At 44.1% G+C, this 13,198-nt stretch overlaps 4 protein-coding genes across 4 annotated transcripts; 2 read left to right on the forward strand and 2 right to left on the reverse strand.

Moving 5' to 3' along the window:
• Positions 1–499: 499 nt before the first annotated feature.
• Positions 500–3,461, forward strand: LOC122618864 (splicing factor 3A subunit 1). Its single transcript, XM_043795459.1, has 7 exons — positions 500–697; positions 820–984; positions 1,045–1,216; positions 1,278–2,740; positions 2,797–2,969; positions 3,030–3,200; positions 3,257–3,461. The coding sequence occupies exons 1-7, from the start codon at positions 589–591 to the stop codon at positions 3,356–3,358; spliced, it is 2,355 nt and encodes a 784-aa protein (XP_043651394.1). The 5' UTR covers positions 500–588; the 3' UTR covers positions 3,359–3,461.
• On the reverse strand, positions 3,393–6,409 carry LOC122618865 (xylulose kinase). Its single transcript, XM_043795461.1, has 6 exons — positions 6,244–6,409; positions 5,692–5,813; positions 4,584–5,411; positions 4,303–4,524; positions 3,868–4,057; positions 3,393–3,807 (listed from the first exon to the last, which is right to left on the reverse strand). The coding sequence occupies exons 1-6, from the start codon at positions 6,301–6,303 to the stop codon at positions 3,571–3,573; spliced, it is 1,659 nt and encodes a 552-aa protein (XP_043651396.1). The 5' UTR covers positions 6,304–6,409; the 3' UTR covers positions 3,393–3,570.
• Positions 6,410–6,813: 404 nt separating this feature from the next.
• LOC122619801 (ER membrane protein complex subunit 2-like) lies at positions 6,814–8,245 on the forward strand. Its single transcript, XM_043796940.1, has 4 exons — positions 6,814–6,963; positions 7,104–7,512; positions 7,626–7,782; positions 7,845–8,245. Exons 1-4 carry the CDS (start codon positions 6,930–6,932, stop codon positions 8,091–8,093), a joined length of 849 nt encoding a protein of 282 aa, XP_043652875.1. The 5' UTR covers positions 6,814–6,929; the 3' UTR covers positions 8,094–8,245.
• A 256-nt stretch (positions 8,246–8,501) lies between these two features.
• On the reverse strand, positions 8,502–9,980 carry LOC122619802. The gene is made up of 3 exons (XM_043796942.1): positions 9,779–9,980; positions 9,290–9,724; positions 8,502–9,224 (listed from the first exon to the last, which is right to left on the reverse strand). The coding sequence occupies exons 1-3, from the start codon at positions 9,820–9,822 to the stop codon at positions 8,858–8,860; spliced, it is 846 nt and encodes a 281-aa protein (XP_043652877.1). The 5' UTR covers positions 9,823–9,980; the 3' UTR covers positions 8,502–8,857.
• Positions 9,981–13,198: the final 3,218 nt, after the last annotated feature.

Here is a 13,198-nt window from a genome sequence, read left to right on the forward strand (position 1 = left end):
CAAACCGGGCGTACAAAGCCGTACCAACACTAACGTATTATGCAAATGAAGACCTCACCTGAGGGATTCAGTTCAGCCCACGCCTTTGTCAGTCCACATACTGATAAATATAACGTATGTATGTAAGGTGTAAAGCTTTTGTAAGCCAATTTTAACGCCTGACATGATATTTTGTTCAACAGATCGTTTAAATCTACCGCCGCACTCAGTATTTTCGATAGGCTGAACCAGTGGTTCCCTAGTTCCTGCGTGAAACCAGTTCGCTTATTGAATTACCTTAACTTATTGCCTGCAAAATTTCATAACTATTAAAAATGCAAATAAAAGGTATTTATATACTGTATCTCTAAAAATATTGCATTTAAAAAATTCAAATTTAAATAGAAACTGAAATATGAAACGATAAGTTGTGTTTACTATCGCGAAAGTAGGGATCATATCGATGGCGGTGGCAAGAGTCCTACCATCTGTACCGGCGATAGTTCCATCCCTATTTCTTCCACCTCTAATTTTCGCCTAAACAAGCGTTTTCTCGTTTCTCGAACAACAATTGGATTTTATCAATAAAAGGGGACGATTTCAACAGCCATGGCAACTTTAGACGCGGAAGCCACGGACGAGCAGTTCGGCAACGATCAGCCCAAGTCGATGTCGGGTCCAATCATTGGGATTATCTATCCGCCGCCGGAAGTCAGAAGTATCCTTTGCCAAAAAGAAAACAAAACCGTTTTCTTATTTTAACAATTTTTACCTTAAATCCATAATTAGGTTACACATTTAACGTTTCCCATACTCAGTCTCCAAAGTTTTAACTATTAGATATCGTTGACAAGACCGCCAGTTTCGTAGCTCGCAATGGACCGGAGTTCGAGGCGCGTATCCGTCAAAATGAGCTGGGTAATCCCAAGTTTAACTTCTTGAATGGTGGAGATCCCTACCACGCCTATTACAGACACAAGGTCAACGAGTTCCGCGAGGGCAATGGTATGTTTTGGTTCACTTCCCTCACTTTTGTTTTCATACTTGAAATGTTGACCCCTTTAGATGCCGGTATCACTGCCATTGCCAACATGAAGCAGCTGGCGGTGAGCAGTGCCGCCCAACAGCGCCAGCAAGAGCTTCTCAAGCAGGTAGTAGAGCAACAGTTCGTACCAAAGGAACCACCGCCGGAATTTGAGTTCATAGCTGATCCGCCTTCCATTTCGGCGCTAGATTTGTAAGTGTCCACTTGCCAGGAAATTCCAACGCCAGTCTTATTGTTTTTCATATCTTTTCAGGGACATTGTTAAGCTAACCGCCCAGTTCGTGGCCCGTAATGGCCGTCAGTTTTTGACCAATCTTATGAGCCGGGAGCAGCGCAACTTCCAGTTTGACTTCCTGCGACCCCAACACTCGCTCTTCCAGTACTTCACCAAGTTGCTGGAGCAGTATACCAAGGTATTAATACCACCGAAGGATCTGCTGGGCAAACTGCGCACCGAGAGCGCTCCGGGCAGGGGCAGCATGAACCAGGTGCTGGATCATGTTAAATATCGGGCCAACTGGCAGCGCCACCAGGAAGCACAACGTCGCCGCGAGGAGGAGAAGATCGAAAGGGAGCGCGTGGCCTATGCCCAAATCGATTGGCACGACTTTGTGGTGGTGGAGACGGTGGACTACCAGCCATTCGAATCGGGCAACTTTCCGCCACCCACGAATCCTGACGAGGTGGGTGCCCGTGTGCTAATGGAGGAGCGTCTAATGGACGAAGAGGGTGATACAGAAATGCAGATTGAGTCGGACGAAGAAGGCGACTCCCAGGTGAACAGCCTTTTGGACAGCGGTCTGAAGCTTTCGCAAATGGAGAATCGTGTGGGTATTCAAATGAAGAACGTGTCGTCCTACGGCCAGCCGACTGGCGCCAAGAGAGACAACACCCAAGTGCAAGACATGGACGAGGCCTCTAGTGATGAGGACACTCCAACCACTAAGTTGCAGCCAGCTGTGGCGCCAATGCTGCCACCCACCCACGACAAGGTAGTGGTCAAGAAATACGATCCCAAAGCAACGCAACCGAAGCAGGCGCCAATGCCTACAGATGAGTATCTCATCTCGCCGATTACTGGTGAAAAGATTCCGGCTTCCAAGGTCTCGGAGCACATGCGCATCGGTCTATTGGATCCACGCTGGGTGGAACAGCGCGACAAGCATACTGTGGAGAAAATCAATCAAGACAATGTCTTCGCCGCGGGCACAGCCATCGAGGCTAGTCTCAAGCAACTGGCTGAGCGCCGTACTGATATCTTTGGTGTGGGCGACGAGGAGACCGTCATCGGTAAGAAGCTCGGCGAAGAGGAGACAAAGAAGGACGATCGCGTCACCTGGGACGGACACACGTCCAGTGTGGAGGCGGCCACGAGAGCAGCCCGTGCAAACATTACGCTGGAGGAACAAATTCATCAGATCCACAAGGTTAAGGGACTGCTGCCCGACGAGGAAAAGGAAAAGATCGGTCCCAAACCAGTGGGCAGCAAGGCAACGCTTTCAGCTCCGCCGCAGCCGTCAACCAAGTCGCAGCACAGTCACTCCAGCCAGAGCCAACACCACCAAGGCGGCGGAGGTGGTCATCACGGGCATCATAATCCTCATCATCACCATCCACCGCATCAGCAGGCGCCACCTCACCAGTCGCACCACCACCACCCGCCGCAGCAGCCTCAGCCTGTAATGCAGCTGATGCAACTGCGTCCACCCATGATGCGTAAGTAACTTATAGTATCAAACCCGCTACGAGGGCTTAGCGTTTTTATTTTGCAGAGCCACCGTTTGGAGCTGGTGGTGGAGGCTACATGAACATGCAGCCTGGTGGAGTCCCTCAGCAAATTGCACCTGCTCCACCTGTTGATATAATGGAAGAGGAGCCGCCCTCTAAAAAGATTCGAAGCGAGGATAACCTGATTCCCGAAGCAGAGTTCATAGCCTCCCACAAGGTAAGTTTAACTTGGGAAATTAACATTCTGTTGGTATAACCTCCTTTTATGTTATTTTAGAGCCCTGTGACCATTCAGGTTTTGGTACCCAATTCCGACAAATCAGAGTGGAAGCTTAATGGCCAAATGATAGCTGTAACAATGGCACTTTCCGAACCCATTGCCAATCTGAAGACAAAGCTGCAGGACGAAACTGGCATGCCACCGGCCAAGCAGAAGATCTTTTATGAGGTAAGAAATACACCTCATTTTCAGAAACTATTATTGCAACACCACTTCTTCTTCAGGGAATGTTCTTCAAAGACAGCAATACCATGGCTTTTTACAATCTCGTAAACGGAACCACGGTGCATTTACAGGTCAAGGAGCGTGGTGGACGAAAGAAGTAGGAGGATCACAGAATAAAGTCATACCAGACACAAGTGGGCCATATATAAAAATGTATTTGTATATGGAGTCGCATAAATTTGTAATAAATCGTCAATCACAGAATTTGTTAATTGCACTTTAGTTCTGTCAATTCCAGGAGACGTTAAAAAAGATTGGTGATTTCGGGAATGTACGGAGTATAAACTGGAATGTTACGTTGGGCTTTCGGAGTTTATGTGTTTGGATTGGACAGAATGCGCGCCATTTCGCGATATCTTAGTAGCATTGGAGCGTAGATCTCCTCGCTGTCCTTGTGGGGTTCGCAGACAAGGTTCAGCTTGTTGCTGGTCAGACTTAGGATATAATCTCGGTAACAAAGAGGCGTCTCTTCTTCACCCACCTCATTAAGGTACAGAGTATAGGCGGCTCGGTAAGCGGCTCCCAGAAGGGCGGCCTCATATCCTTCGTCCTGCAAGAAATATGTTGTCTAAATTGCCTGCACTTGGGGGAACAGTTGTAGTTAACCCACCTGGATATGGACGGGAGCATTGAACACATCGGCAATTGTTTGCATGATAGATTTGTTAACAGATGCGCCTCCCGTTACAAGGATTTGGGTCTCGGGTCCGAATTCGTAGCCAAGATCTTCAGCCACAGCCCGGTGATGCAGCATCTGGCCTTCAACTAGGGCCCGAATTTCGATTTGGGGCGAGCTGAATCTGTTGAGCGAAAGAGGTCGGAATTTGTATTACAATTTAAAGAACTCAATACAAGGCAAATGGGCATTGCGAAAAAATGAACAGCTGTCTTCGAACTGATGTTCATATATTCTTCTCAATTTTTCACGTTGGTAAAGTCATTTCTAAAAATAACTATTTACAAGTGATTGTTAACAGATTATGAGTCATTGGATTCATGTCTGGCCTAAAACAGCTAAATAATGCTTGAAGTCGAACTGACTTACTTGATAACACCCCTAGCCGCCTCCGGGGAACTGGGATCCATTTCCTTATTCCATCGCAGAATACCCTGTGCCTTGGGAATGATTTCCATATCGTTAAAGTGTACGGCCATGTTCCCAAAGTTTCCGCGTGGCGTGGAGTCGAGATACTCATTGAATTTATCCCAATTGCCGCCGGTTGTCTTCTTGTTCATTTCCTCCCGGACCAATGAAGCATTTCTAAAACTAAAAAAGGGTTTTTAAATACACTCATTGTAAGATCGTATGTTCCGGGGATAATTTACCATAGAAGGCCCATGAATTCTTCCGTTTCGGTTGGATGACAGAGTACATGACCCTCTTCCCAGTTTAGCGGCTCCTTGAAGCTCATCATTAGGGTGTCACTGGTGCCCAGGGAAATGGTGAGCCAGCTGCTGCCCACCAACATACCAGACAACGCCGAAGGATTGTCTCCCGTGCTAGCAGCCACTTTGCAATCGGGCGAAAAACTAAAGCGCTCCACAAAGTACGGGGAGACGTTTCCTAAAATCGTATTGGGACTGACCGGAATGTCCAGGCGCTTGTCCAGATCGGGTGCGCAGACATTCAGGCATTCTTTGGACCAGTTCTTCTTGCGGATGTCCAGCAGATTCATGCCGGAACCATCACTGAAGTCAATTGGAGCGACAGAGCCCAGAAATAGCGATGATATAAAACTGCTGACCAATGAGATTCGGTTGGCCTCTTCGTAGGCGTGGCAGCGTTGCTGATATATCTTCCGGATCTGGGGACCTGTGAAGCGTTCGTAGCATTTGGAGCCCGTCAGTTCCACCATGTTAAGTTTGCCGCCAACGGCCATCTCCATCTCTAGGCACTGTTTGGTGGTGGTGGCGTCCATCCAAATTGGAGTACGATTAACCACAAAGGCGGAGTCGTCGATTTGACCGTGAAGGAACTTCTCGGAATCGAGGTTTTGCAGCGTACTGATGCCATGCTTGGACCAGTAGAGCGATCCGTGCTGCTGTCCGGAGCCACTGATGGCTGCTACGGTACTAAGATCAGCCTGCTGCATCACCAGTCGGTCCAGGACAATGTCCATGGCCTTTACCCACATCACTGGTTGCACAAAGTATCTAAAGAAGAACGAGCAGAGATGGAGTTGGGTTAGCAAATTTACATTAAGTGGTATCCATTGTATCTGTAGTCCCTGCTATAGGAAGGAGACTCTTACTTTAGAGAACAGGTGTAATAAAACTCGTGTTTAGTTTTCTTATCTATAACTGCTATGAAACGGGCCCTGTTTTAAGTTTTATCGTACAAACAGGAAATAATCCCCTATTTGCTTTACGAAAGCAATCATCCCATTAAAATCCTCAATTGGAGTAATAATAGATGATGGTGAAACAGACTCACTCATTTTTGTTGGGTCCGGCATTGGCTCCTCCGGTGGTCCGAAACTCCGGCAAATCGGTGTCGAATTTCACTTCCGCCGCGGCAACCACCTCCAAACTGGAGCCCAGCAGGACGGCTTTGAGCTGAGAGGAGTAAAGTAAATGGGGGGCAGCAATTAGAGATATGGAGACACACCTCGAAAATAACGATCAAACACAGAGGGCAACTAGGAGTCACCGCTGGCGTCATTCAGGGATTGTGAAAGTTATTGCGGCTTTATTAAGATAATGGCGGGGGCCAATACCTCCGAACATGAATTTCAATAATCAAACCATAATAGTTAAAACGGTTGGCGCTCGGGTCTTTAGCAGATAAGCGAGAATCGAGCCCCGGTCACCGAAACTGATAAGAATTGTTTTAATAGTTTGTGTTTCAAGGGCTAACAGGTTCCCGAGTTCCGTTTGACCTTTTCGAGCAACACCATTCGCACGCAGTTGGCCCAGATGTAGTCGGTTTGGAGACGCCTCCACATCTCAGATGCAAAGATACTACGTAGGCAGTTCCAGTTCTCACCTTTTGCGTGCTCAAGTCGAAGCCAAGGAAGGTTCGTTTCAGCTGCTTCGGCGGACCCATGTTCAAACTGCTTCCGGATCTGTTGGGAGTTTGCAAAATTATACACAGCACCGCATGCGGCACTGCCCGATTCCACGGCTTTAATACCCGGAGTACGAGAGAGACTCTGGTTTTGTTGACGGTACAACAATTATTTGAGTTATTAGTGTGGCTGTCGCTGGAAGCCAGAAATATCAGGTTTCATGTTCGCGTTGGCGCGCTTTTCAAAATCATTTAAAATGGAAAAATCATGCAGCGAAAAGTTAAGGCAAAATAAGATTAAACCATTTGATAATAATTAATTAAACTTTCCTATGCAAGGCCCTAAGAGTATTTCACAAATACTTAATAATATTGCGTAATATTGCAAATATCGGAAAAAAAGGGTTGTGTAGAAAAATTAAATTTTTTGAATCTTTTTGGCTTCTAAATAATTAAATTTGTTCAACATATTACATTTGACTTCATTACTGGATTACGATATTCAGATTGGCAAGTTGGCAGCACCGAAACACTGTTATTTGGTATAGACTAGCGACTCACTGGCGGTCACACTTTTATTTTGGCAGGAAGGAAATCGCCAGTTATAGATCACAATTGGAAAATAAAGTTAAATTGATGTGATATTTGAGTCCGCCTGAGTGAGCATGTCGTTAAACTATGAAAAGATGAGCTGGTCGGGTGAGTTTTCGCCTTTTCCCAACTCCAAGCGGGTACAGACCACGTCAGTGGTTGCTACTAATCGTCCGGATTTCCGTGGACCCAAAAAATGGGGACATGAATGAAAAGTGCCCCATCATAATGAATGATCATCCTTCCAGATGTGCGGGATCAGTTTAGAACGTGGCGCGAGGAGACGGGTCGCCACAGCGAGGAGGTGGTCCAACTGTGGGTAGCTGTGCTGGAGGACAAGGTTCAGAAGACCGGCAACGAGCGACATCTCATCCTGGAGCAGGTGATCATCGCGGCATTGGACACGGCTCGCTTTGACATCGCCACCCAGTGCACCAAGCAGCTGGCCCTGGAGTTTCCGGGCAGTCTGCGCGTAATGAAGTTCAAAGCGATGCGCTACGAGGCTCTGGAGCAGTATGATGAGGCCGACGAGGTCCTGGACGCAATCATTGCCAAAGACGAGACAAATGCCGCGCCCAGGAAGCGAAAGATTGCCATCCTCAAAGCCCGGGGTCGTCGCCTGGAGGCCATCAAGGAGCTCAGCGAGTATCTGAAGAAGTAAGAAGACTAAGTTCAAGGTTTTTTGGAAGAAAGTAACCAAATCGAATGCTAGACGTAACTTCTTATCTTACCATGAACACCAATCTCATAAAAATGTATAATTCCTTCAGGTTCATGTCTGACCAGGAGGCATGGCACGAGCTGTGCAACATGTATCTGGCCGAGGGTGAGTTTGGCAAAGCCGCCTTCTGCATGGAGGAGGTTTTGCTCCACAATCCCCATAGCCATCTGATACACCAGCGCTTGGCGGAAATACGCTACACAATGGTGAGCCATAAAAGCAATCTGAACCTTAATGAAGTCCATCTCATCAGTTCATGTTCTTTTAGGGTGGCGCCGAGAATATGGAATCGGCTCGCACTTACTATTCGCAGGCGCTGAAGCTTAACCCGCATAACTTGAGAGCCCTTTATGGAATTTACTTGGGCTGCAACCACTTGGACAACTCCCGAGCTGTGAGCTCCAAGCGAAAGGAGCTGCAAAAGTTGGGTCAGTGGGCCCTGGAACAAATTTTGACAAAGAGAACGATTGTACCATTGGAGGCTGCCTTTGGAAACCTGGAAATCAAATCGAATTGACCAATATAAGCACTAATAATTTGTGCAATAGATGCCAGAATGTAATGATTCCAAATATTGTCAGAAGTGGGTTTCCAGTTTCTGTTTCTTATGCAAGTACATAGATAAACAATTAAAGTAGCAGAAGTAAAAACAATTTTATAGTCAGTGCATCCGAGCAACTGTTTTTGGTGTTCTAGTATTGTAATCGGATAATTAAAAGCCTTGATTATTGGGGTAGGCAAAAATAGTCTTGTAATAAATGTAGAATAATAAATTATCCATATTTAAATATTTATCCATTTCTCTTTTCAAGCCTTAAAAACGCAATGAACGATTTCATGTTCATTAAACTTATTTTGCTGGCCTCGAGTTTTTAAACAATATCTTACTCATGCCCATTTTTGACATCTGTAAAATTAATCGGGCACTGAACGACATTCAGAATAAAACTAAGAACATTTATTCTGAAGATGGTACCTATTTTATACTTTTGTTTATTTGACTATTCGTTGAGGTCATTGACTCTTATTATTGTAAAAATTGCTATAATGCACTAGATTAATTCTCACTAGGCTCATGAATGTCCATCGTCATACGATTGCATATTTATATACGCACATGGCAATACCATATGCATATTTACTTGCATAGCACTGTAGGTGCAATCGACGACTGCAGGGCACCGAGGGCAGCGCTGATAATCCAGCGGACGGTTAAAAATAGTCCAACAATGGGACAGAATGCAATCAGTGGAATACCCCTCCCTCCCTCGGCATATTACTTCAATTTGTGGAGGAGCCGTTGCCGTACATGCGTCCGCTGTGCGATTTTCTGGAATGCTTTGGCCGGAAGATGTCCTTGAAAGTGAGTGCGGATGCGGGTGGTGGCTTTTCCGAATTGCTGGTGGAGTCCTGAGCCTGTCCTTGTGAGGAAGACAGCGTCGTATGAACTGTACTTCTGCTGGTCGGAAGTCCATCGAGATATTTTAGCTGGGGAAGCACCTGTAGAATATACTCGCGGGGTCCCTGACCTCCGAAAACTGTGCGGATGCCAGGATTCCCCATGCAAGAGAGCTGATCCAGCGCAGGACACTGCCGTTCGATGCGGTGTATCCAGTCGGTTATATTCGCTATATCGCAATTGTTGATCCTGCCAAACAAATAGACAATACTCGTATTGCGAGGACCACTTTATGCAAGATTTATGGTAATCACCACAAGATCCTTAAGCTCGGCAAATAGGGAAAAGTGTTTATGTCCAGGTTTACGTTGCGGTCCAGAATTAAAGTGTCCAGATCCTCGAAAAAGGAGAGAAATCTAAGATTTCGGAAATCATTGTGACTCAAATCGAGAAACTTGGTCTGCGCTGCAAATTTGTCGGCCAGTCGCCGCGGAATGGTCTTCAGGTTCTCATAGGCCAGCGAAATGCGTCCGTTGTCCTCCAGGATGCTTTCCGTAAATGACACATCTTCACTTGGACAGCTGCTGACGGAAATGTTGCCGCTAAAGGAGTACGGATTCGGCGTAATCATCTTCCTCCCCTCGTTGGATTCGCTCAACAACACGTCGTTGTATTCGTAGTTCAAGCTCTCCAGTGACTGGATATTGGCACAATTCCTGAGCACCTCCGTTAAGCAGGGATTAGATGGGCTGCAAGCGGGATATTACGACCATGACGTGGATTTTTGGATGCCCATCTACTACCTGTCCTCGGAGTTGGAGCGTTCAGAGGTCGATGTTCCAGACATAACGGCGCAGATCTACATAACTGGCCACCGATCCTATTCTCTGTGTATTCCAATCGGGATCGGGACTCCGTCGGCTTGTATTTATTTTGGTCCAAAGTCGGTGGTAGACTGAGGGAAAAATGACACTTGATTCTCGCTCCGCGCAGATTATCTGGGTCTTCCGCTCCCCAAGCAAACACATACCCGAATATGTGAGTGTATTGAAACAATTGTCATCTCGGTGGTCACAATTACCCGGCGCACTCAACTACACTCGGAAAAATATTTTATTCAACCGTTTGTAAAAATATATTATGTATATATAAAAACACAGTTGGAAGTTCCAATAGGCCATGAACATAGCAATTGTATTACGATCCTTTATTGCCACAATTGTATAGAAATTCAATCAAAATTTCCTATTTATTTAAAAAAATGATTTTTTTTGTGTAAAATTTCTCGTTCAGATTAGTAAGTGTAAATGTACATACAAACATATGTACTGACAAGTCGAGAACAACAAAGTAAGAAATGAGGAACAAAACGCTATTGTTTTTTCTTTGTTGATGCTGATACTCCTCCATGGAATTATCTACGGGCATGGTGTTAGTTTCGCTGAACGCTTGGTATACTACTTAGTTCTTGGTTTACGGAATCCCTATCAAAGTAGGAGTACTTTTTGTAAGAGGGTCTATGGTGTTTTTTGTATCTCTTTTATTAAAGATAGAATTTTTTAGCTTACGTGGCTGAAAACAATTGGTCCATAGTATTGCGCTAAAAATAATTAATAAAAGCTTTTCCTAATATATTAACGCAATAGTCGATTTCCCCAACTATCTGATACCCGTTACTCAGCTGGTGGAAGTGCAAAGCAGTGTGTGGTGCGGGGTGCGTGGTGACGGGTTCGGGGCGTGGCAAAAAGTTTTTTTTGGCAAATTTATAAAAATTTATAAGACTAATAAAAAACAAGAGAGAACGTTATAGTCGAGTTCCCCGACTATCTGATACCGTTACTCAGCTATTCGAAGTGCGAAGGAGAGTCTTCAGCACATACAGTTTTGGCGGTTTTGTGGGCGTTAGAGTGGGCGTGGCAAAAAGTTTTTTGGCAAATCGATAGAAATTTACAAGACTAATACAAAATGAAAAAATATCAGAACATTTTTCAAAAGTGTGGACGTGGCAGTTTTGGGCGGTTTGTGGGCGTTAGAGTGGGCGTGGCAACATGAATCGACAAACTTGCGCTGCGTCTATGTCTCTGGAGTCTGTATGCTTAATCTCAACTTTCTAGCTTTTGTAGTTCCTGAGATCTCGACGTTCATACGGACGGACAGACGGACGGACAGACGGCCAGACGGACGGACAGACGGACATGGCCAGATCGACTCGGCTACTGATCCTGATCAAGAATATATAATATATACTTTATATGGTCGGAAACACTTCCTTCTGCTGTTACATACTTTTCAACGAATCTAGTATACCTTTTACTCTACGAGTAACGGTATAATGAAGAAATGGCGGTCTGTGGGCGTGGCAAATAGTTTATTTTGCAAATAGATAGAAATTTACCAGACTAAAATATCAAAACGTTTTTCAAAAGTGTGGGCGTGGCAGCTTTGGGCGGTTTTGTGGGCGTTAGAGTGGGCGTGGCAATATGGGTTTACAAACGTCTATGTCTCTGGAGTCTACATGCTGAAGCTCAACTTTCTAGCTTTTACAGTTCTTGAGATCTCGACGTTCATATGGACGGACAGACAGACGGACGGACAGACATATACTTAGTATGGTCGGAAACGCTTCCTTTTGCCTGTAACATAACTAGTATACCCTTTTACTCTACGAGTAACGGGTATAAATATAAAACAAAAATTTACCGCAAGTTCATTTGAAAGGCGGTAAATACCAAGGAAAATATATTCCTTTTACTATGATTCACACTTTTAATGGAAAAAATTTCTTTATAATATCATTAGGTATTTAATTTCAAACAAATCAACAAATATTTAACTTTTTTTCTTTATAGTTTTGAACATATGCGTTACATATTAATACATATACGTTTTGGTCAATCATATGTTTGGGACTCACACCATTGTGGGAAAAACAAGCCCATTCCAGGATATTAGGTCCACCATGCTTAGCAGTCTTAAGTAAATGGTTTCCGTGGTACTCCGAGTTTTTAGGTCTGTTAATCGACCTACTGTCAGGAACCTGTTCCACCAAATAGCATTATTTTCGACTCATCAGTCCAGAGGATATTACGCTATTTGGAGACTGGCTAGTTTAATTGGGTTTTGGAGAAGTCCAACCTTGCCATAATATGCCTTTCACAAAGTGGGGCACCTTTCGTGGGCTACTGGCACTTAAATTTTCATTCAGTCGTCGTCGTCGAATAGTAACTTAAGTTTAACTCAAAGTTTATGTCTCTAGAGGATGCAAAAGGATTAATCTTAATGAAACGAACTTTGCGTCGATCCTCTGTATCTGTGGTTTTACGAGAGGCAGCACAATTTTCGGGCTTTAAATCATATTTAACCCTGCTTTGATAACCCTCCTAGGAGGTGCGTAAAAGATAACCATACGTCTTCGAGACGTGTTTTCCATTATTTAAAAAGCATTTTGATCCATTTATTCACCATTTTTGTACTTACATTGTTTCTTTATTTATTTCCTTAGAATTTAAAAACATTTATTTCAGAACTTAATTTTATTAAAAAACAAAAAATTAACAAATTCATTTTTCTTAAAAAGTAAACAAAAATAACTAAGTCTTTTTTCATAGGAACTGCAGTTTTCTTAACAAATAAAATTAACACATTTTTCTTGCTGTTCTAGCTTATATATATATGAAATTTAAGAAATTTAAAAAAAGTTTGGAAATATTTTCGATTTAAGTACAAGTTTTGCACAAATCACTTTTGTGTTCGCCGCATATAGGCTTATTGCATTTAACGCACACCATTTTCGACATGCGCCTTATTTTAGAGGGACAATAAAAACAATATCTCTTTTTTTTCGGTTCCGGCTCTTCTCTTTTTTCGTTATTGGCGTTTTCGAGCTTTTCAGGCAATGCGTTTTGAATATTGCGTTTCAATACGTTACTTAAACTAGGAGTCTGCAATCGTTTTTCCATCCAAGGTGATGTTAATAACTCAGACAAAGTTTTCATATACTGTCTTCGACATAGCGGCTTTTGGTTTTGATTCTGCATGTTGTGGCAATATATTACATACGAGTTTACGAAAGCTATGTTAAGCATTCCATAAAACACTGCCATAGGCCACCTGTTCGTTTTCCGAGAGCACGACATTATCGAACACATTTGGTCGAGCGTGTCAACTCCACCTTTTGTCTGATTGTAATATAAAATCATGTCTGGTTTTCCGCTACTATCGTC

The sequence above is a fragment of the Drosophila teissieri genome, chromosome 3R (genome assembly GCF_016746235.2).
Source record: "Drosophila teissieri strain GT53w chromosome 3R, Prin_Dtei_1.1, whole genome shotgun sequence".
Classification (NCBI taxonomy): Eukaryota; Metazoa; Arthropoda; class Insecta; order Diptera; family Drosophilidae; genus Drosophila; species Drosophila teissieri.

Excerpts from the sequence above, each read along its gene's own strand:
- LOC122618864 (XM_043795459.1), top strand. The coding sequence starts at position 589 with ATGGCAACTTTAGACGCGGAAGCCACGGACGAGCAGTTCGGCAACGAT. Across the intron at positions 698-819 it reads TCCGCCGCCGGAAGTCAGAA|ATATCGTTGACAAGACCGCC; the intron begins GTATCCTTTGCC and ends TTTAACTATTAG. Across the intron at positions 2,970-3,029 it reads AGTTCATAGCCTCCCACAAG|AGCCCTGTGACCATTCAGGT; the intron begins GTAAGTTTAACT and ends ATGTTATTTTAG.
- LOC122618865 (XM_043795461.1), bottom strand. The coding sequence starts at position 6,303 with ATGGGTCCGCCGAAGCAGCTGAAACGAACCTTCCTTGGCTTCGACTTG. Across the intron at positions 5,814-6,243 it reads TCGACTTGAGCACGCAAAAG|CTCAAAGCCGTCCTGCTGGG; the intron begins GTGAGAACTGGA and ends TACTCCTCTCAG. Across the intron at positions 5,412-5,691 it reads GCCGGACCCAACAAAAATGA|ATACTTTGTGCAACCAGTGA; the intron begins GTGAGTCTGTTT and ends GTTCTTCTTTAG.
- LOC122619801 (XM_043796940.1), top strand. The coding sequence starts at position 6,930 with ATGTCGTTAAACTATGAAAAGATGAGCTGGTCGG. Across the intron at positions 7,513-7,625 it reads CTCAGCGAGTATCTGAAGAA|GTTCATGTCTGACCAGGAGG; the intron begins GTAAGAAGACTA and ends TAATTCCTTCAG. Across the intron at positions 7,783-7,844 it reads CGGAAATACGCTACACAATG|GGTGGCGCCGAGAATATGGA; the intron begins GTGAGCCATAAA and ends ATGTTCTTTTAG.
- LOC122619802 (XM_043796942.1), bottom strand. The coding sequence starts at position 9,822 with ATGTCTGGAACATCGACCTCTGAACGCTCCAACTCCGAGGACAG. Across the intron at positions 9,725-9,778 it reads CGCTCCAACTCCGAGGACAG|CCCATCTAATCCCTGCTTAA; the intron begins GTAGTAGATGGG and ends TCCCGCTTGCAG. Across the intron at positions 9,225-9,289 it reads CCGAGCTTAAGGATCTTGTG|GATCAACAATTGCGATATAG; the intron begins GTGATTACCATA and ends TTTGTTTGGCAG.